The 23,963-nt window shown below is 43.0% G+C and overlaps 1 protein-coding gene across 2 annotated transcripts; it reads right to left on the bottom strand.

Moving 5' to 3' along the window:
* Nucleotides 1–998: 998 nt before the first annotated feature.
* Nucleotides 999–19,019, bottom strand: trim59 (tripartite motif containing 59). Of its 2 annotated transcripts, XM_063044897.1 has the most exons (3): nucleotides 18,961–18,990; nucleotides 18,176–18,201; nucleotides 999–3,299 (listed from the first exon to the last, which is right to left on the bottom strand). In XM_063044897.1, exon 3 carries the CDS (start codon nucleotides 3,292–3,294, stop codon nucleotides 2,065–2,067), a length of 1,230 nt encoding a protein of 409 aa, XP_062900967.1. In that variant the 5' UTR covers nucleotides 3,295–3,299; nucleotides 18,176–18,201; nucleotides 18,961–18,990; the 3' UTR covers nucleotides 999–2,064. The 2 variants fall into 2 exon arrangements, with proteins under 2 accessions (XP_062900967.1, XP_062900968.1); XM_063044898.1 differs by lacking the exon at nucleotides 18,176–18,201 and having other exon boundaries at nucleotides 18,961–19,019.
* Between the last annotated feature and the right edge of the window lie 4,944 nt (nucleotides 19,020–23,963).

Here is a 23,963-nt window from a genome sequence, read left to right as displayed (position 1 = left end):
AAGATAGAAGGAGATGAGTTATTAACTTCAAACTTTCTGCATAATCACTCAAGGGTTGAACTGCACATGCATGTAACAAGAGCTGTATAACTCATCTCCTTCTACCTTAGGCCATGAACTTATCAATCAGCCCTGCTGTGGGCCACTTCTACAAAGAAGGGATCCGTATGCTCCACGACCGCTGGGCTAAGTGTGTACATTTAGGAGGGGACTATGTTGAATAATAAATGTGCTAGGTTTTCTAAAATTGACTCTGTCTACTGTAGGCCATGAACTTATCAATCACCCCTCGTATAGATTAGATTGTCCCGGGGTTTGTTAAACAAGAGCCCTCCAGTGCACTCTCATTCTGATCTCAGTAAAACTTTGCCAGGATATTAATCAATTTGCCATTTATCAATTACATCAGTTACAGGAAATAAGAATCTCACTTGCCCAGTACTGACATTGTTAATGGTACCCTAATGAATGAATAGTAACCCATTTTATTCCAAATAACTTTAATAATCTTACCTGCTGACATTGTAGACCTTGAACATAGCCTTTCACATATAAGCATCTTTACCTGTCCTTCTGTTTTCATTTCAAACATTTAAGCCACTCTTCTCCAAAACTTTGATTTTATAATGCAGTATTATCAGGAGAAAATGGGTATATTTCAGTGATCTGGGTGTTTTAATTTGCAACACCTAGAAGGTACAGCAAGTAGAAAAGCTAACAATAACTGCTTTTGTATTCACAAATTATGATAATGCTTCCATTAAAAAGGCATTGGTGAGATATCTGGAATACTTTTTTTTCTGGTGGCCATGAGGTCCTAAAATTTAGTGGAAGCAGAATTATAAACAGGGTGGGTAGATTCTTAAGCATTTGGGAGGGAGGGGGTGCAATTCCATTTTGAGTAATTAAGAATGTGAGATTGAAGTTCCAGTCAGCACTGGTGGCCTACTGATAATTACTATATTGTTTCATATAACAGGCCTGTTTGCATAAAGGTTTGAGAATTGATTGTTCTTAATTCCATTTTATTGCTGTTTATTCATGTACACAATTACTTATTTAAATATTAAGTTGCTAATGTCTCTCAATATCATTACAGAAAAAATTACAAACACTCAGTACCAGAGATGATACAGTTCTAGAATATATGCATAACCTTCCATACAAGGGTTTGACGTTTTATAATTATTGTAAGCAACAAATCTTAAATCTCTATGAATTGTCATTACTTGTACACATTAGTCATGTAAAATTCTGATTGTTACCTATGCTCTCTGATATTGCTACATCTCTATCCCAGTTTAATTACATTACACCTTTAGTTATTTCCTTTTCTATTGCCCCAACCACCCAGACCAGTATTTTCATAGTTCAGAGGGAAAACCTTGTATAGACATCCAAATAGTCATGAGCCCAAAAGAGTTTCAAAATATGTAATCTGCTTTCAAGTATTCTTCCACACACTGCTTTTCACCATACCCCACTCCCCAGGAATGTTTCATTCCCACACAAATCGATGCTTCATTTTCAGTCATAATTAGGATTTAAATTCCATGTCTCAAAGTTAATACTTCTGATAAAGTACTGATTATTTTTAAATTGAGATTTTTGATTTTAAAAATTGGCTCTTGCAAATACTGGTAAATTATCCAATGTAGCAATATCATAAACTTTTAAAAGTAGTCTGAGTAGTAAAAGTATAATAGAGCAGGGGGGAAAATCCCTTTTCCACCCCTTTTCATTTATTTATTCTGTTTCATCCTGAGAAACGTCCATGGTTTTGTTTTTTCTCTTTATAATGTCTCATTACATTAACTTCAATGAACTATAAAATGGTTAGGGGTAAAAAAACACAGTTCAGGTTATTTTTACATAAAATACTAAAAAGTGTAAGATTTATTTCCTCTTTTTAAAAGAAAGCTTCACTCTGCACACTACCTTATTAGCTATAGTTATTTTAAAAAAAGCTAAAACTCACCTATCAGTTTATTCTGTTTTCCTCATGAAAATGCACTTAAGTATATTCACTTCACAAATTATAGTAAACTGAAAACCTAATATTTATTAAATAAAATGAAAGTCTGTTATATGTGCAAAAAAATTAATGAGTAGTTGCACAGAATGTTGTATGGTAGCCTTCAAAAAACAAACTCTGGCAAAAATTTCTAGTATGATATCACTTAATGTGTTCAGCTGTGGGAAACTGAAAACTGCAGCATTAAAGGCATCAACACAATAATCCTTGAAAATGTGAGAGATTTGGGTTATGAATAGTATCAGGGATGAAAGTACAACTGTGATCACAAATCTTTGAGCAAATACTTTTGTGTGCTTAATATACATGGCAATACATTTATTCCATTGAGTTTCCAATAAATGCTTTGCTTGCAGAATTGGTGCTTCAGTAATGTGGCCAACTGTGACCTTTGACCATTTCTCAGTAAGAAATTGTTCTGCTTGTGGATGTATATTCAATGGGTGAACAACTGGAAGCTCTGTTTTCATTAATGTACTTGTCTTCTGCCGTAATATTTGAATTTTCTCAAGGTACAACAAAGGGTCCTCTTCTTCTTCTACATATGTGCTGAATGTTATAAGGTTGTGCTGTTCTTCCCTCAACTCTTTCATTTTCTGTATTACTGGGCCATATTCATTAGTAATTTTTAAATTAACATCATGTAAAATTGCCAGAAGAGCAAGCTTTTTGGCTTCTATATTTTTTTGAAGATTCTGGAAATACTGAATGACAATTTCTCGTTCGCCTTGAATGATGTGTTCAGCTTGCAATTTCTGATGCTCCAATTTTTCAATGAAAATGGATAATTCTGCCCAGTGTTTATCAGTTAGCTGGTCAACAAGTTTGCTAGCTTTCTCCTTCTCTTTAATATAAGCATTCTGGAGATCATCAACAGAATGCTTTTGATGCTGGCCCACTGTTAAACAATAACCGCACACCAATCGACGGTCTAATAGACAGAACATGTTTAATGGCTGATTGTGCTCAGGACAGTTAGGTGTCTTTGACTGTTCTTCTTTCTGATATTTATCTATAATTCCCACCAGTGAAAAGTTTATGGGTAACGAGCCAGTGCCCACTGGAGGAAGATCCACAGTACTTCTACAAGTTGGACATTTCAGTGGGATTTGTGCACGCCAAGGAGGTAAATTTCTTGATTCCCGAATGATATTCTCCAAACAAGATCTGCAAAAAGTGTGAGAACAAGGCAACACACGAGGATCTTCGAAAATAGAATAACATATGGAACAAGTTAAGTCCTCCTCAAAATTATCCATTTTACCTGCAATTAAAGAATTAAAGCTTATCAGCAGTTAATAAAAGTAAAATCTTAAGCTTCCCCAGCTCCCAGCACAGAAAAATATGAACAAATCAGTCAATGAGGACAAAAGTGAATGAAAGTTTGTTGAAAACGGAAATTCTACCACCAATAATTGAGTGACAGGAAAGATATTTGTAAGATGACAGAACTAAGGAAAAGGGATAGAAAGGTTGTGAGTGGTGGTAAAAATCTTCTGAGGTGTATATATTTCAATGCCAGGAGTATTGCAGGGAAGGCGGATGAGTTGAGGGCGTGGATTGACACGTGGAATTATGATGTTGTAGCAATTAGTGAAACTTGGCTGCAGGAGGGGCAGGACTGGCAGTTTAATATTCCAGGGTTCCGATGTTTCAGATGTTATCGAGGTAGAGGAATGAAAGGTGGGGGAGTAGCATTGCTTGTTAGGGAAAATATTACAGCAGTGCTCAGGCAGGACAGATTAGAGGGCTTGTCTACTGAGTCCTTATGGGTGGAGCTGAGAAACAGGAAAGGTATGGCCACATTAGTGGGATTGTATTACAGACCACCCAATAGTCAACGAGACTTGGAAGAGCAAATCTGCAGAGAGATAGCAGACAACTGCAGAAAACATAAAGTTGTGGTGGTAGGGGATTTTAATTTTCCATACATTGATTGGGACTCCCATACTGTTAGGGGTCTAGATGGTTTAGAGTTTGTAAAATGTGTTCAGGAAAGTTTTCTAAATCAGTATATAGAGGGACCAACTAGAGGGGATGCAATATTGGATCTCCTGTTAGGAAACGAATTAGGGCAAGTGACGGAAGTCTGTGTAGGGGAGCACTTTGGTTCCAGTGATCATAAAGCCTTCATAAAGTGAAGGATAATCCAAAGAGCTTTTACAGGAATATTAAGAGCAAAAGGATTGTAAGGGATAAAATTGGTCCTCTTGAAGATCAGAGTGGTCGGCTTTGTGCGGAACCAAAGGAAATGGGGGAGATCTTAAATAGGTTTTTTGCGTCTGTATGTACTAAGGAAGCTGGCATGAAATCTATGGAATTGAGGGAATCAAGTAGTGAGACCATGGAAACTGTACAGATTGAAAAGGAGAAGGTGCTTGCTGTCTTGAGGAAAATTAAAGTGGATAAATCCCCGGGACCTGACAGGGTGTTCCCTCGGACCTTGAAGGAGACTAGTGTTGAAATTGCGGGGCCCTGGCAGAAATATTTAAAATGTCGCTGTCTACAGGTGAAGTGCCGGAGGATTGGAGAGTGGCTCATGTCCTTCCGTTGTTTAAAAAAGGATCGAAAAGTAATCCGGGAAATTATAGGCCGGTGAGTTTAACGTCAGTAGTAGGTAAGTTATTGGAGGGAGTACTAAGAGACAGAATCTACAAGCATTTGGATAGACAGGGGTTTATTAGGGAGAGTCAACATGGGTTTGTGCGTGGTAGGTCATGTTTGACCAATCTGTTGGAGTTTTTCGAGGGGTTACCAGGAAAGTGGATGAAGGGAAGGCAGTGGATATTGTCTACATGGACTTCAGTAAGGCCTTTGACAAGGTCCCGCATGGGAGGTTAGTTAGGAAAATTCAGTTGCTAGGTATACATGGAGAGGTGGTAAATTGGATTAGACATTGGCTCAATGGAAGAAGCCAGAGAGTGGTGGTAGAGAATTGCTTCTCTGAGTGGAGGCCTGTGACTAGTGGTGTGCCACAGGGATCAGTGCTGGGTCCATTGTTATTTGTCATCTATATCAATGATCTGGATGATAATGTGGTAAATTGGATGAGCAAGTTTGCTGATGATACAAAGGTTGGAGGTGTAGTAGACAGTGAGGAAGGTTTCAGAGCCTGCAGAGGGACTTGGACCATCTGGAAAAATGGCAGATGGAGTTTAATACTGACAAGTGTGAGGTATTGCACGTTGGAAGGACAAACCAAGGTAGAACATACAGGGTTAACGGTAAGGCACTGAGGAGTGCAGTGGAACAGAAGGATCTGGGAATACAGATACAAAATTCCCTAAAAGTGTCGTCACAGGTAGATAGGGTCGTAAAGAGAGCTTTTGGTACATTGGCCTTTATTAATCGAAGTACTGAGTATAAGAGCTAGAATGTTATGATGAGGTTGTATAAGGCATTGGTGAGGCCGAATCTGGAGTATTGTGTTCAGTTTTGGTCACCAAATTACAGGAAGGATATAAATAAGGTTGAAAGAGTGCAGAGAAGGTTTACAAGGATGTTGCCGGGACTTGAGAAACTCAGTTACAGAGAAAGGTTGAATAGGTTAGGACTTTATTCCCTGGAGCGTAGAAGAATGAGGGGAGATTTGATAGAGGTATATAAAATTATGATGGGTATAGATAGAGTGAACGCAAGCAGGCTTTTTCCACTGAGGCAAGGGGAGAAAAAAAACAAGTTTAAAGGGAACATTAGGGGGGGCTTCTTCACACAGAGTGGTGGGAGTATGGAATGAGCTGCCAGGCGAGGTGGTAAATGCGGGTTCTTTTTTAACATTTAAGAATAAATTGGACAGATACATGGATGGGAGGTGTATGGAGGGATATGGTCCGTGTGCAGGTCAGTGGGACTAGGCAGAAAATGGTTCGGCACAGCCAAGAAAGGGCCAAAGGGCCTGTTTCTGTGCTGTAGTTTCTATGGTTCTATGGATGAGACTGATAAGAACTTAGCAAGGCCACATTTTGAAGTTCAGGCTGACTTAGGAATAAGTCTACAAATTTAGTGAAAAATAACTGCTTCTGGTTGCCCTCAATGCTGAAACAAATTATAAAATTACATTTTATAAATCAGGAAGGGGAAAAATTTTAATTACTATAACAATTCCATCATAAAAAATGAATGCAGAACCAAAGCTAAGGACTAAAAGAAAATCTGAATGTTTGGCAACCAATCAAATAAAATGAGTGAAGTTGAATGCAGCTGTAGCAATTGTAAAGTTCCTGTGCACAATTAGAGTTTAAACAAAGTACTTACTGAACCCATATTAGCCTGGCTGTGGGCTCAAGGAACTACTTTGCAATTCTGTGCTTAAAAATAATATATTTCATACAATTCTTAAAAAATGAGGTTGTAATGTGTATTTTATAAATTCCAGTCCTATTTTTTCTTTTCCTTCCCACAACAATGCCGTGGAATTAAAAACTTACCTAGGAAATTATTGCATTGATTGTTAAGAAAGAAATTGTGACAATTACATCTTTCATAATTAAGAATCTTCCAAGCACAAGCCACACAGAATGGGAAAACTTACTGGATTACAACATTAAGAAACTTGCACCTTTTCCTGCAGTCTGTGGATGTGATCACCTTAAAGTTAGCCCTGCCCCCACTCTGTTAACCATTTCTGCCCTAGGGAAAAGTTTCTGGTTGTCCACTCAATCTATAGCTTATAATCTTCTACACCTCTATGAAGTCACCTCTCATCTTCCTTCACTCTAAAGAGAAAAGCCCCAGCTTACTCAATGTGTCGTCATAAACATGCCCTCTAGTCCAGGCAGCTTCCTAGTAAATCTCTGCACCCCTTATGAGGCAACCAGAACTGGCCACAATATTCCAAAGGGTTTTTTTTTAGAGCTGCAATATTACCTCACAGCTCTGAGCTCATTCCCCAGACTTCCAGGACATCTTGAGGCAACTCCTGTAGCGGCAGAACTCTCAATAGATACAATTAAATATTCTCATTTCAATCTGATACAGCTAAAAAGCACAACTGCTTCCAAGGTCAGTACAGTCAACAAAGATGTCTTAACACGTTTAAAGAAGCTGCTTGAAGCTGCTTAAAACTGACAGAAACAATGCTGATTGTGGATGGACTCCTCGCTGGATCCCACATAGAAAAGGTGGTTGCACGTTAGGGATACAAGTCTGTTTTAAACTTCCAATACAGACCATCTTGCTGGCAGTCTCTGGTGAATAAAGTTGATGATCTCAGAGCTAGCGTGCTCAATCAGAGGGGCACTCTTGGTGCACAAATATACCAGTGCTGTTCCAATTCTGCTCACCAGACCTGGAATATCTAGCAGTTAAGTGCTGTCCTTTTCAGCACTAGTGTATTTGTGCACCAAGAAGAGTTGATCATGAGGCATAGTCCTCCACCTCTGCTTTTGAGAGACTCTAGATTAAGTCGCGAGCTGAACCGACAGGAAGTCAGCCCTCACCCGGCCAAATTTAAGAAAGCTTACAACAGGAATTCTGCAGATGCTGGAAATTCAAGCAACATACATCAAAGTTGCTGGTGAACGCAGCAGGCCAAGCAGCATCTATAGGAAGAGGCGCAGTCGACGTTTCAGGCCGAGACCCTTCGTCAGGACTAACTGAAGGAAGAGCGAGTAAGGGATTTGAAAGCTGGAGGGGGAGGGGGAGGGGGAGATGCAAAATGATAGGAGAAGACAGGAGGGGGAGGGATAGAGCCGAGAGCTGGACAGGTGATAGGCAAAAGGGGATACGAGAGGATCATGGGACAGGAGGTCCGGGAAGAAAGACAAGGGGGGGGTGACCCAGAGGATGGGCAAGAGGTATATTCAGAGGGAGAAAAAGGAGAGTGAGAGAAAGAATGTGTGCATAAAAATGAGTAACAGATGGGGTACGAGGGGGAGGTGGGGCCTTAGCGGAAGTTAGAGAAGTCAATGTTCATGCCATCAGGTTGGAGGCTACCCAGACCTGGTTCCTCAGGTTCCTCCAACCTGAGTGTGGCTTCATCTTTACAGTAGAGGAGGCCGTGGATAGACATGTCAGAATGGGAATGGGATGTGGAATTAAAATGTGTGGCCACTGGGAGATCCTGCTTTCTCTGGTGGACAGAGCGTAGATGTTCAGCAAAGCGGTCTCCCAGTCTGCGTCGGGTCTTACCAATATATAAAAGGCCACATCGGGAGCACCGGACGCAGTATATCACCCCAGTCGACTCACAGGTGAAGTGATGCCTCACCTGGAAGGACTGTTTGGGGCCCTGAATGGTGGTAAGGGAGGAAGTGTAAGGGCATGTGTAGCACTTGTTCCGCTTACACGGATAAGTGCCAGGAGGGAGATGAGTGGGGAGGGATGGGGGGGACGAATGGACAAGGGAGTTGTGTAGGGAGCGATCCCTGCGGAATGCAGAGCGGGGGGGGAGGGAAAGATGTGCTTAGTGGTGGGATCCCGTTGGAGGTGGCGGAAGTTACAGAGAATAATATGTTGGACCCGGAGGCTGGTGGGGTGGTAGGTGAGGACCAGGGGAACCCTATTCCTAGTGGGGTGGTGGGAGGATGGAGTGAGAGCAGATGTACGTGAAATGGGGGAGATGCGTTTAAGAGCAGAGTTGATAGTGGAGGAAGGGAAGCCCCTTTCTTTAAAAAATGAAGACATCTCCCTCGTCCTAGAATGAAAAGCCTCATCCTGAGAGCAGATGCGGCGGAGATGGAGGAATTGTGAGAAGGGGATGGCGTTTTTGCAAGAGACAGGGTGAGAAGAGGAATAGTCCAGATAGCTGTGAGAGTCAGTAGGCTTATAGTAGACATCAGTGGATAAGCTGTCTCCAGAGACAGAGACAGAAAGATCTAGAAAGGGGAGGGAGGTGTCGGAAATGGACCAGGTAAACTTGAGGGCAGGGTGAAAGTTGGAGGCAAAGTTAATAAAGTCAACGAGTTCTGCATGCGTGCAGGAAGCAGCGCCAATGCAGTCATCGATGTAGCGAAGGAAAAGTGGGGGACAGATACCAGAATAGGCACAGAACATAGATTGTTCCACAAACCCAACAAAAAGGCAGGCATAGCTAGGGCCCATACGGGTGCCCATAGCTACACCTTTAGTTTGGAGGAAATGGGAGGAGCAAAAGGAAAAATTATTAAGAGTAAGGACTAATTCCGCTAGACGGAGCAGAGTGGTGGTAGAGGGGAACTGATTAGGTCTGGAATCCAAAAAGAAGCGTAGAGCTTTGAGACCTTCCTGATGGGGGATGGAAGTATATAAGGACTGGACATCCATGGTGAAAATAAAGCGGTGGGGGCCAGGGAACTTAAAATCATCGAAAAGTTTAAGAGCATGAGAAGTGTCACGAACATCGGTCGGAAGGGATTGAACAAGGGGTGATAAAACAGTGTCGAGGTATGCAGAAACGAGTTCGGTGGGGCAGGAGCAAGCTGAGACAATAGGTTGGCCAGGACAGGCAGGTTTGTGATCTTGGGTAGGAGGTAGAAACGGGAAGTGCGGGGTGTGGGAACTATAAGGTTGGTAGCAGTGGATGGGAGATCCCCTGAGCGGATAAAGTCGGTGATTGTGTGGGAGACAATGGCCTGGTGCTCCTTAGTGGGGTCACGATCGAGGGGTAAATAAGAGGAGGTATCCGCGAGTTGTCGCTGTGCCTCGGCAAGGTAGAGGTCAGTACGCCAGACTACAACAGCACCCCCCCTTATCAGCGGGTTTAATAATAAGGTTAGGATTAGTGCGGAGGGAGTGGAGAGCAGAGCGTTCCGAAGGAGTGAGGTTAGAATGGGGACAAGGTGCGGTGAAGTCGAGACGGTTGATGTCCCGTCGGCAGTTGGCAATAAAGAGATCCAGAGCAGGCAGAAGACCAGAGCGGGGTGTCCATGAGGAAGAGGAGGGTTGAAGACGGGAGAAGGGGTCATCGGTGGGGGTGGAAGAGTCCTTGCCGAAGAAGTAGGTTCGGAGACGGCGGAAGAAAAGTTCCACATCATGGCGAACACGGAACTCGCTGAGGTGTGGGCGAAGGGGGACAGGTGAGGCCCTTACTGAGAACAGAGCATTCTGCCTCCGACAGTTGAAGGTCGGAGGGGATGGTAAAGACCCGGCACGGATGAGAGCTGGGAACAGAGGGGGGAGGGGGGAGGCTGGGTGTGTCAATGGAGAGGGGAGGGTTGGGGTGAGAGGAAGATGGAGCCTCTGAGGGCCCAGGAGTTGACGGTGGGATCTGAGGAAGACGGGGCTGCGGAGTGGTGGTGGGGGAAGGGGAGACGGGAGTCACAACAGCAGCACATAAAGACCCGGCCTGGAGTTCAAGGCTGGAGTTGCAGTTGGTGGTTGCGCAATCGCTGTGAAGGTGTCCATGGTCGTTGCTGGAGTCCGGGTTTTGAATATGTCCTGAGGTGTTGGAGCCGCCGAGATCAATGGCAGGAGCCGCAATTGAAAGTTCATGCCTGCTAGCGTCGGGGCCGGCAGGCTCTGGAGTCCGTAGATGTAAGAAAGCTTGTTTGGGTGGATGCTGTGTGATGTGTTCCTGTTACAAATCAGTGCCATGAAATAACAAACAGTACACAATATGTAATTAAATGATTGATCTTTATAATTAGTTTCACTATATGGTTAGTAAAGAAACAAAAAAGGGCCCATTCTCATGAAACAGTCTAATGCGCTATATTGGAGCTCATGGTTCCGTCCTTTCGTTCCCTGTCGACCTCCTCTGAGCGTTACTGACCCTCAGACCCTTAATCCAAGTCCGCTCTGTCCAGCAGTCTACCAACTCCCTCCATTTGTGTCTTCTCTCTTCATCACTTGGATGGCATGCATTCCAAAGCCCCTGTTATCTCTAGTTATAATCCTATCATGATCTTTCAGATCACCCCTCAATCTCCTACATTCCTGGGAATTAAGTCCTAGTGGATGCAATCTCTTCTTGTAGCTCTGGGCCCCCAAGTCCAAGCAATGTCCTGGCAAATCTTTTCTGGCTTCTTTCTAGTTTAATAACACCTTTCCTATAAGAGGATGACCGAAATTGTAAACAATAGTCCAAGTGCGACCTTATCAACATCTTGTTAAACAGCAACAAGATATCCCAACTCTTATAGCCAGTGCCCTGACTGATGAATACCATCATGCCAAAGGCCTTCTACCTGTAACACCACTTTGTGAACTATGGCTTGCACTCTGAGGTTCCTCTGTTCCATAACACACTCCTATCCATGCCATTCACTGTACAATACTAGTGGGCTGTATCTCCAAAATTACATTACCTCACACATACCCATTTTGAAATCCATTAGCCAATCCTCAGCCCAATACCTAGTGATCAAGACCCCCTGATATTTTTCAAAACATTCCACACAATCAACAACACTATTTTAGTATCATCCATAAATTTCTAACCATTCCTTTTATAATCACAATTTTATCATTTATATAAATTACAAACAACAAAGGTCCCAGCACTGACCCCTGATGCACACCACTAGACACTGGCCTTCAATCTGAAAAAAGAATCCTTTATCATCACTCTCTGCTTCCTACTGAAACTATTATGAAACCAGTCAGCAATTTGCCCAGGTCTCGTGTGATCTAAAATTCCAGACTAGGCTGGCATGAGGGACCTTGTCAAAGGTCTTGCTAAGGTCCATGTAGACAAGATCCACTACCCTAACCTTCCTGATAAGGTCCACTGCCCCAGCCTCATATCCCTTCTTGATATGTCTGATTCAAAGAAGATCCAGCTTGGCTATATAGAGTTTGTTTTAACTCCTAGACAGGCAACTCCTAATGACTTACAACAGACTGAAATGCTTGAGCACATAGACATTAAGAAAGAGGATGCGCTGGAGCTTTTGAAAAGCATTAAGTTAGATAAGTCATTGGGACTGGATGAGATGTACTCCAGGTTACTGTGGGAAGTGAGGGAGCAGATTACTGAGCCCCTTACGATGATCTTTGCATCACCAATAGGGACAGGAGAAGTACCGGAGGATTGAAGGGTTGCAAATGTTGTTCCCTTATTCAAGAAAGGGAGTAGAGATAACCCAGAAAAGTATAAACCAGTGAGTCTGACTTCAGTGGTAGGCAAGTTGTTAGAGAAGATCCTGAGAGGATTTATGAGCATTTGGAGAGACATAATCTGATTAGGGATAGTCAGCATGGCTTTGTCAAAGACAGGTTGTGCCTTACAAGCTTGATAGAATTCTTTGAGGATGTAATAAAACACAATGATGAATGTAGAGCAGTGGATGTACTGTTTATGATTTCAGTGAGGCATTTGATAAGGTACCCCATGCAAGGCTCCTTCAGAAAGTAAGGAGGCATGAGATCCAAGGAGCCCTTGCTTAGTGGATCCAGAATTGGCTTACCCACAGAAGGCAAAGGGTGGTTGTAGATGGTTTGTATTCTGCATGGAGGTTGGTGACCAATGGTGTTCCACAGGGATCTGTTATGGGACCCCTCCTCCTTATGATTTTTATATATGACCTGGATGAAGAAGTAGAAGAGTGGGTTAGTAAGTTTGCTGATGACACAAAGGTTGGGGGTGTTGTGGATAGTCTGAAGGGTTGTTAGAGGTTACAGCTGGACACCAATAGGATGCAGAACTGGGCTGAGAAGTGGCAGATGGAGTTCAACACAGATCAGTGTGAAGTGGTTCATTTCAGTAGGTCAAATTTGAAGACAGAATATGACATAAATGGTAAGACTCTTGGCAGTGTGCAGGATCAGTGTGAGAGATCTTGGGGTCTGTGTCAACAGGACAGTCAAAGCTGCTGCACAGGTTGACAGTGTTGGTAAGAAGGCGCATGGTGTGTTGGCATTCATCAGCTGTGGGATTGAGATCAAGAGTCGTGAGGTAATGTTACAGCTACATAAAACCCTGGTCAGACCCCACTTGGAGCACTGTGTTCAGTTCTGGTCACCTCACTACAGGAAGGATGTGGATACTATAGAGAGTACAGAGCAGATTTACAAGGATGCTGCCTGGATTGGAGGGCATACCTTATGAGAATAGGTTCAGTGAACTTGGCCTTTTCTCCTTGGAGCGATGGAGGATGAGAGGTGACCCGACAGAGGTATATAAGATGATGAGGGATATTGATTGCGTGGATCTTTATAAATGACCCGGATGAAAAAGTAGAAGAGTGGGTCAGTAAGGCTTTTTTCCAGGGCTGAAATGGCTAGCACGAGGGGCCATAGTTTTAAGGTGCTTGGAAATAGGTATCGAGGGGATGTCAGGGGCAAGTTTTTCACACACAGAGTGGTGAGTACGTGGAATGCACAGCCGGTGGCGGTGGTGAAAACAGATACAATAGGGTCTTTTAAGAGTCTCTTAGATAGGTACATGGAGCTTAGAAAAATAGAGGGCTGTGTGCTAGGGAAATTCTAGGGAGTTTCTAGAGTAGGTTACATGGTCAGCACAACATTGTGGGCTGAATGACCTGTAATGTGCTGTAGATTTCTATGTTTACCACAAATGTATACAGCTTAATTAAACAAAATGTCTGTAAATAACTGTCCATTACCTACTTGTTAAACAATATACAGCTGTTTCTCTTTCATCTTCAGATTTTCAGTCTTAAAAAATACCAATTTAGATAATTCTACATTTTTTGCTGCATCAATCACTTTGATGCACCTTGATCAATGTAAGACAAAACTGCATTAAGTTTTAATCACTTAAACTTGGTATTTTTAATAACAGACTAATTGATTAAAGTCCTTTGAACCTATTAAAACTTCTCACCCCATAATCAATCTTCCTTGTTCATGGGATCAAGACATATTCTATACCTGCCTCCTCATGTTAGCTCCTTCCTGAACCACTGAAATATACAGTGGTATGCAAAAGTTTGGGCACCCCCGGTCAAAATTTCTGTTACTGTGAATAGTTAAGTGAGTAGAAGATGAACTGATCTCCAAAAGGCATAAAGTTAAAGATGAAACATTTTTTCAACATTTTAAGCAAGATTAGTGTATTATTTTTGTTTTGTACAATTTTAGATTGGGAAAAAAAGGAAAGGAGCACCATGCAAAAGTTTGGGCACCCCAAGAGACTTGAGCTCTCAGGTAACTTTTACAAAGGTCTCAGACTTTAATTAGCTTGTTAGGGCTATGGCTTGTTCACAGTCATAGTTAGCAAAAGCCAGGTGATGCAAACTTCAAAGTTTTATAAATACCCTGACTCCTCAAACTTTGTCCCAACAATCAACAGCCATGGGCTCCTCTAAGCAGCTGCCTAGCACTCTGAAAATTAAAATAAATGATGCCCACAAAGCAGGAGAATGCTGTAAGAAGATAGCAAAACGTTTTCAGGTAGCCGTTTCCTCAGTTCGTAATGTAATTAAGAAATGGCAGTTAACAGGAACAGTGGAAGTCAAATTGAGGTCTGGAAGACCAAGAAAACTTTCTGAGAGAACTGCTCATAGGATTGCTAGAAAGGCAAATCAAAACCCCCGTTTGACTGCAAAAGACCTTCAGGAAGATTTAGCAGACTCTGGAGTGGTGGTGCACTGTTCTACTGTGCAGCGACACCTTCACAAATATGACCTTCCTGGAAGAGTCATCAGAAGAAAACCTTTCTTGTGTCCTCACCCCAAAATTCAGCATCACAAGTTTGCAGAGGAACATCTAAACAAGCCTGATGCATTCTGGAAACAAGTCCTGTGGACCGATGAAGTTAAAATAGAACGTTTTGGCCGCAATGAGCAAAGGTATGTTTGGAGAAAAAAGGGTGCAGAATTTTATGAAAAGAACACCTCTCCAACTGTTAAGCATGGGGGTGGATCGATCATGCTTTGGGCTTGTGTTGCAGCCAGTGGCACGGGGGAACATTTCACTGTAGAGGAAAGAATTAATTCAATTAAATACCAGCAAATTCTGGAAGCAAACATCACACCGTCTGTTTAAAAAAAAAGCTGAAGATGAAAAGAGCATGGCTTCTACAACAGGATAATGATCCTAAACACACCTCAGAATCCACAATGGACTACCTCAAGAGGCGCAAGCTGAAAATTTTGCCATGGCCCTCACAGTCCCCCAACCTAAACATCATCGAAAATCTGTGGATAGACCTCAAAAGAGCAGTGCATGCAAGACGGCCCAAGAATCTCACAGAATTAGAAGCATTTTGCAAGGAAGAATAGGCAAAACAAGAATTGAAAGACTCTTAACTGGCTACAGAAAGCATTTACAAGCTGTGATACTTGCCAAAGGGGGTGTTACTGACTATGCAGGCTGCCCAAACTTTTGCTTCGGGCCCTTTTCCTTTTTTGTTATTTTGAAACTGTAAAAGATGGAAATAAAAACGTAATCTTGCTTAAAATATTTTTAAAATGTGTCATCTTTAACTTTATGCCTTTTGGAAATCAGGTCACCTTTTACTCGCTTAGTTATTCACAGTAACAGAAATTGTGACTGGGGTGCCCAAACTTTCGCATGCCACTGTAAACTGAATTTACTGATGTCACCCATTGTACATTTGATACTGTTGTTTTAGTCACTTACAGAAGAACTGCAGCAGTTTATAGATTGGAATAAGACTGAGATGGGTGTCACCAAGCTCAAGGGTACAAGTCCACTACTGCAATCTGAGCACTTCAATGTACAAGACCAGACAAAGTGTTACTGAGAGAAGGCTGAACGGTAAGAGTTGCTGTGTTTCGGATGTGTTCTTTCGACCACATCTGTACATCACTCAACAATATTAAATATGAATAGATCATCTGGTTTGTTACATTTGTTGGAGCTTGCTTACAGACAGATAGGCTGCTATGTTTTAACATTACAGGTTACTACTCTTTAAAAAGTGCATCATTAGCTGTAAAGTACTTTATGACAGTGAAAGGGACATGGAAGGTGCTTTATAATTTATAAGTAAATCATGATGTTAAATAAGCTAATAAATTTGACAACAATTTGCACAACAGCTATTTTTCAGCCTATACTGAAACACTAAAGAAATTATCCCATGGGTCCAGATTGCAGTTGGTATGTACATATGGAGAGGTACATCTTAGAAACGTCACTTGTGAAGGCGTTTTGATTTTCATGGTTTCAATGGGCACAACTGTATTAAAAGTTAGCAGAAATACAAGGTTTTCCTGTTTTAGTATAAACAAAATTAACCTATGAAGTAATAATACATTGCATTGTTTAGTGGACAAAAGTGGGCTAGAAATCCAACAGTGGCCTGCAAGTAGTTTGACATAAACCCCTGGCTACTTACAAAATCAGATAGCTTTTTGAGAAGAATGCAATATCAAAAGTGGAAAGGATCTATTTTATAATATTAGCCATTTTAACACAAAGAGCTTATACCCAAATTTAACAACAATTCACATGCCTTTTGCAAAAATCTGTTGCAACTGTTGGGAAACTGCAATATTTCTACAATTTTATAGGATGGACAGAGGATAACTTGTATGTGCAGTGCAAGTTAGAAATAAACTTTTTCAAGATGGAACAAACAAAGAAATGGCTGGATGAACTCAATGGGTCTGACAGCATCCAAGCCAATTAATGGACAGTAAATATTTCAGGTTGAGAACCTTTATCTGGACTGCCAATCCAGTTGAAGAGTCTTAACCTGAAACTTCAACTGTCTATTTCCCTTCACAGACACTCACTGACCAGCTGATTTTTCCTCAGGATTCTAACATCTGCAGTCTTGTATTACAATTTTCCAAAAGTGAACTTATTTAATACCCGAAGTATTAATCTCTCACACAACTCTGAGTCTGGCTAGGCTTTTAGACAAAAACTGGCAAAACATGAGTGGCCAAAACTGTCATTATCTAACTTCTATCTTTGAGCATTCAGTCCGTGTGAATCGTAAACACCATCATAGGCAAATTATACTTGACACTTTTTTTCTATACAGCTTATGTAAAATCATTGGACTTGCCAAACTTGTTCTTCCTAATTCAGAGGCACCTCCAGTTTTACTGAAGAAACCTACAATCACGTTAGGTTTGAAAAAGTGATATGAGATCAATCTAACCCCAAAATTTATTCCAATCCACCGTCTCTTACTGATACTTAATATGACTTTGACTGCTGCTGTTGAAAAACAATATGCTACTTCAAGCAATAGCTCAAGCATTTTCCAAGTCATTATTTTTCTGATACGCAAGATTACTTTTACAAATACAGAAAAAAAATGAAAAAACTCCGAAGTCTACTATGACTCACGAAATGTCATTACAGTCAGAAAATGTGTCCAGAAAAGACGATCAGTACATAATTTTTAGTTTTATCAAGTGGGATTTGATTTGGTTTCATAAGTTTCAGAACTGAAGCTGAAAAATGGAGATTAATTGCAAGTTCACATACAGATAATAATTATTCCTTTCTCTTAAGAAGCTATTTGTTGTCCACCTGACCATGACTGCACTACCGATATAATATGCAAACAGATAGGATCTGCATGTAAACATCAGAGGCATTCAAAAGCCCTTCAACTTAAGTGTTGCCACATCAAAGCAGAATGCACACTGTACCTGAGTTAGAAGGAGATAGGAAAGTTGAACAGTTTTCTCAGGGAAAATATATTTTTATAAAAGAAAAATATAAATACCAATGGTTTTACATCCAATAACCCTGGTCAATTGTAACTCAGTCAAGATTTCATCCCTTATTCATAATTATGTATTTCAAAAATGTCATTGGATCATTTATATATTTTATTTAAGACTCTTCCAGACCAACGAGCCTGTGTCACCCAATTGTATCCATGTGACCAATTAACCCATACATCTTTGAAATGTGGGAGGAAACCAGAACACCCGCAGGAAATCCCAGCAGCCGCGGGGAGAAGGTACAAACTCCATCCCAGCAGCCACAGGGAGAAGGTACAAACTCCATCCCAGCAGCTGCAGGGACTTAACCCCGGCCACTGGTGCTACAATAGCATTAGGCTTACCACTACCCTGCCACCCCATGCACAATTTTTTGGAATGAAACTATCTGGTTAGCCTGCACCCACTTTGCATTGGCTCTGGCCCGATGTTACAGGTAGCATCACTACACTCTTCAGGGCTGGACATCACGTAAGACTCTCCTCGTGTCATTTCACCACTAAACTGATTCACAACCGTATTCAACGATTATTTGGTAATTCCCCTCATTATATCAAACTATATGTCTGAGCATTTCAGGAATAAACAAGAAATCAAAACGTACCGGAAAAGGCTACAGATGGTAGAAATCTGAAAAGACAGAAAATAATGGAAGAATCTTAACGAACGTCTTGGGCCTGGAACGTTAACTGTCTTTTCAAAACTGTAGCAATGTAAGTGCAGATTTACTTCTAGTGCAGATCTTCTTCTTTAAAGATTTAATTAAAAGTTAACAAATTTCACGTCACTTGCCGGTGACCATAAACCTGATTCTGTTGCTCTTAACACCTTTGAAAACAATGGACAATGATGCAAGGTTTAATCACAAACAGGAGAAAATCTGCAGATGCTGGAAATCCGAGCAACACACACAAAGTGCCGAAGGGTTTCGGCTCGAAACATCGACTGTACTCTTTTCCATAGATGTTGCCTGCCCTTTTGAGATCCTCCAGCATTTTGTGTACGTTGAAGGGTTTTACCAGTAGCCTTTATTTTGTCCATGAGGAAAAACTTGCGATCGTAGTAGTTTACAAAATGCAAAGTTGGGGTTTTCTTGAACGTAAACATCTCTCTCGCCTTTAGATTGTAAGATAGTATATTTTTCAGTATTTTCTATACCCGAATGAATGTAAAAAGTTTTGCGATTTATTTCCAACATGCTTTTGGAGTGGACATTGTCTCGAGTTCACCTCACCTAAATGTTTGCCAACGCGTTTACCGACAAATGGTACGCTCGGAATTCGAGAAACGATGCCTACAAATTGCAAAGATTGACCGGGTGTAAAAATGAGCAATGGATCAGAGCTAGTCGAAACCCAGATTAAAGAGAAATGAACACCGCACACTCACCATGTAGAATCTACACTACAGAAGAAAGCGCGGCGCCCTCGGGAACTCCTCCGCAGGCGCCAAGGAATCTGAATAAAACATACCCGACACAATTTTTTTCGCAAATGCGCATGTCTGGAACACCCGCTTTCAAAACCAGCAAATGGCCAAGGCTGCTGCAAAGATTTGAATCTCAAACCCAGCGAAAGGTGGCCAGTGAATACCGCTGGACAGCGCGGCAAACGGAGAACACACCCCCACCCTCCTCCACGGATTTGCAATGCGTTATGTAGGTCGTGACTCCCACGCATAGTTAGTTACATTTTATCAGCTCGGAATCAACTATTTAAAGGGATTCACGCACCCACGATCCAAATACCGTTCTCCTGTTCTATTGCCTTAATACAGTCGACGTTTCGGGCCGAGACCCTTCATCAATTCTGCAGATGCTGGAAATTCAAAGCAACATACAGCCGACAGTTCTTCAGGACTGGAAAGGAAGGGGAAGATATTAGAATAAAAAGATGTGGTGATGAGGGGGTGTGGAGAGGTGGAGGAGAAAGCTAGCTAGAAGGTAAAGGGTGAACACCGGGAATTCTGCAGATGCTGGAAATTCAAGCAACACACATCAAAGTTGCTGGTGAACGCAGCAGGCCAGGCAGCATCTCTAGGAAGAGGTACAGTCGACGTTTCGGGTCGACACCCTTCGGCAGGACTAACTGAAAGAAGAGCTAGTAAGAGATTTGAAAGTTGGAGGGGGAGGGGGAAATCCAAAATGATAGGAGAAGACAGGAGGGGAAGGGATGGACAGGTGATAGGCAAAGGGGATATGAGAGGATCATGGGACAGGAGGCCCAGGGAGAAAGACAAGGGGGAGAGGGGATTAAAAACCGAAAGGATGGGCAAGGGGTATAGTCAGAGGGACAGGGGGAGAAGAAGGAGAGAGAGAGAGAGAGAGAGAAAAAGAATGTGTGTATATAAATAAATATCGGATGGGGTACGAGGGGGAGGTGGGGCATTAGCGGAAGTTAGCGAAGTCGATGTTCATGCCATCAGGTTGGAGACTACCCAGACGGAATATAAGGTGTTGTTCCTCCAACCTGAGTGTGGCTTCGTCTTTACAATAGAGGAGGCCGTGGATAGACATGTCAGAATGGGATGTGGAATTAAAATGTGTGGCCACTGGGAGATCCTGCTTTCTCTGGCGGACAGAGCGTAGGTGTTCAGCAAAGCGGTCTCCCAGTCTGCGTCCGGTCTCGCCAATATATAAAAGGCCACATCGGGAGTACCGGACGCAGTATATCACCCCAGCCGACTCACAGGTGAAGTGTCGCCTCACCTGGAAGGACTGTCTGGGGCGCTGAATGGCGGTAAGGGAGGAAGTGTAAGGGCATGTGTAGCACTTGTTCCGCTTACACGGAGAAGTGCCAGGAAGGAGATCAGTGGGGAGGGAGGGGGGGGGACGAATGGACAAGGGAGTCGCGTAGGGAGCGATCCCTGGGGAAAGCAGAGAGAGGGGGGGAGGGAAAGATGTGCTTAGTGGTGGGATCCTGTTGGAGGTGGCGGAAGTTTCGGGGAATAATATGTTGGACCTGGAGGCTGGTCGGGTGGTAGGTGAGGACCAGGGGAACCCTATTCTTAGTGGGGTGACGGGAGGATGGAGTGAGAGCAGATGTGCGTGAAATGGGGGAGATGCGTTTGAGAGCAGTGTTGTTGGTGGAGGAAGGGAAGCCCCTTTCTTTAAAAAAGGAGGACATCTCCCTCGTCCTGGAATGAAAAGCCTCATCCTGAGAGCAGATGCGGCGGAGACAGAGGAATTGCTAGAAGGGGATGGCATTTTTGCAAGAGACAGTGTGAGAAGAGGAATAGTCTAGATAGTTGTGAGAGTCAGTAGGCTTATAGTAGACACCAGTAGGTAAGCTGTCTACAGAGATAGAGACAGAAAGGTCAAAAAAGGGGAGGGAGGTGTCGGAAATGGAGCAGGTAAACTTGAGGGCAGGGTGAAAGTTTAAGGCAAAGTTAATGAAGTCAACGAGCTCAGCATGTGTGCAGGAAGCAGCGCCAATGCAGTCGTCGATGTAGCGAAGGAAAAGTGGGGGACAGATACCAGAATAGGTTTGGAACATAGATTGGTCCACAAAGCCAACAAAAAGGCAGGCATAGCTAGGACCCATACAGGTGCCTATAGCTACACCTTTAGTTTGGAGGAAGTGGGAGGAGCCAAAGGAAAAATTATTAAGAGTAAGGACTAATTCCACTAGACGGAGCAGAGTGGTGGTAAAGGAGAACTGATTAGGTCTGGAATCCAAAAAGTAGCGGAGAGCTTGGAGAGCTTTGAGACCTTCCTGATGGGGGCTGGAAGTGTATAGGGACTGGACATCCATGGTGAAAATAAAGCGGTGGGGGCCAGGGAACTTAAATCATCGAAAAGTTTAAGACCGTGAGAAGCGTCACGAACATAGGTAGGAAGGGATTGAACAAGGGGGGATAAAACCGTGTCGAGGTATGCAGAAACGAGTTTGGTGGGGCAAGAGCAAGCTGAGACAATAGGTCTGCCAGGACAGACAGGTTTGTGGATCTTGGATAGGAGGTAGAAACGGGAAGTGCGAGGTGTGGGAACTATAAGGTTGGTAGCAGTGGATGGGAGATCCCCTGAGCGGATAAAGTCGGTGATGGTGTGGGAGACAATGGTCTGGTGCTCCTTAGTGGGGTCACGATTGAGGGGTGAATAAGAGGAGGTATCCGCGAGTTGTCGCTGTGCCCCGGCAAGGTAGAGGTCAGTCCACCAGACTACAACAGCACCCTCCTTATCGGCGGGTTTAATAGTAAGGTTAGGATTAGTGCGGAGGGGGTGGAGAACAGAGCATTCGGAAGGAGTAAGGTTGGAATGGGAACAAGGTGCGGTGAAGTGTAAGCGGAACAAGTGCTACACATGCCCTTACACTTCCTCCCTTACCACCATTCAGGGCCCCAGACAGTCCTTCCAGGTGAGGCAACACTTCACCTGTGAGTCGGCTGGGGTGATATACTGCGTCCGGTGTTCCCGATGTGGCCTGCTATATATTGGCGAGACCCGACGCAGACTGGGAGATCGTTTTGCTGAACACCTACGCTCTGTCCGCCAGAGAAAGCAGGATCTCCCAGTGGCCACACATTTTAATTCCACATCCCATTCCCATTTTGGTATGTCTATCCACGGACTCCTCTACTGTAAAGTTGAAGCCACATTCAGGTTGGAGGAACAACACCTTATATTCCGTCTGGGTAGCCTCCAAGCTGATGGCATGAACATTGACTTCTCTAACTTCCATTAATGCCTCACCTCCCCCTCGTACCCCATCTGTTATTTATTTATATACACACATTCTTTCTTTCTCTCTCTCTCTCCTTTTTCTCCCTCTGTCCCTCCCTTGCCCACCCTCTGGGGTTCCCCCCCTCCTTTCCTTCTCCCTGGGCCTCCTGTCCCATGATCCTCTCATATCCCCCTTGCCAATCACCTGTCCAGCTCTTGGCTCCATCCCTCCCCCTCTTGTCTTCTCCTATCATTTTGGATCTCCCCCTCCCGCTCCCACTTTCAAATCTCTTACTAGCTGTTCTTTCAGTTAGTCCTGACGAAGGGTCTCGGCCCGAAACGTCGACTGTACCTCTTCCTAGAGATGCTACCTGGTCTGCTGCGTTCACCAGCAACTTTTATGTGTGTTGCTTCAATTTCCAGCATCTGCAGAATTCCTCGTGTTGGCGTAAAGGTACTCCGTGCTGGTCCTGTGGAAAGGCAGTCGTGAAAGCCTGCGCCATACAAAATGCTCGAATTTGCAGTAACCACAGCCCGATACAACCCCCCCCGCCCCCCTTTACTTTAGTTTTAAACTTCAGCTGCTTTTTCCGGCGCACCTTCTACATTTTAACTTTGCCATTGATCGAAACGGCTTCTTTCCTTCTTAGGTTACTGAAACATCAGTGCGGCTCTCTAGGGCTTCGTCCACACTGGACCGGATTTTGAAAACGCCGGTTTGGCGTAAAAACGACAGGCCTCCACACTAGGGAGTTTTTGAAAATACCTCTGTCTACATTAAAACAGATATCTGGGAATCTCCTCCTACTGGGCATGCGCAAGACACACACAGGGAAAACAAGCGAAGAGGAAACGGTATACTTGGCACGCGTTTGTCCAGTTACAGACTAGAAAAACTTAAAAGGAAATTCGATGGTTTGATTTCACAGCCCAATATACCTTCAAAAGAAAGCATTTCAGATCTTTGTACGTTTCCTCCTCCACATGTTGTGTGCCGGATCTAATTCTTAAGAATGCCTCCACATGCTTCGAAGTCGTACTAATGTACAGAAGCAAATTAATTTTCTATTAATGGCCCAATTTTAGCTGCAATAAAGGCCAATTAAAATATAAAGCCCCGATATTAGTAGATATGGGTTTAGAATATTTGGTCAACGTTTATCTCCTTCCACAGATGCTGCCTCACCTGATGAGTTATTCCAGCATTTTCATAATCTTAAACATGGACAATCCAGTTTATAAAATTATAAATTGAAAATATAAAAAAAAATTAGTAACATAGAAAACCTACAGCACAATCTACCCACTAAGCTGTGCTGTGCCTTAGAAATTACCTAGTTACCCATAGCCATCTATTTTTCAAAGCTCCATGTACCTATCCAGGAGTCTCTTAAAAGACCCTATCATATCCGCCTCCACCACCGTCGCTGGCAGCCCATTCCACACACTCACCACTCTCTGCATAAAAAACTTACCCGTGACACCTCCTCTGTGCCTACTTCCAAACACCTTAAAACTGTGCTCTCTTGTGTTAGCCATTTCAGCCCTGGGAAAAAGCCTCCGACTATCCACACGATCAATGCCTCTCATCATCTGATACACTTCTATCAGGTCACCTCTCATTCTCCATCACTCCAAGGAGAAAGGGCCGAGATCACTCAACCTATTCTCATAAGGCATGCTCCCCAATCCAGGCAACATCCTTGTAAATCATGCAAACACGAGGAAATCT

The sequence above is a fragment of the Mobula hypostoma genome, chromosome 4 (genome assembly GCF_963921235.1).
Source record: "Mobula hypostoma chromosome 4, sMobHyp1.1, whole genome shotgun sequence".
NCBI lineage: Eukaryota > Metazoa > Chordata > Chondrichthyes > Myliobatiformes > Myliobatidae > Mobula > Mobula hypostoma.
Note: the sequence above shows the minus strand (reverse complement) of the source record. Positions and strands in the feature narration are given on the sequence as shown.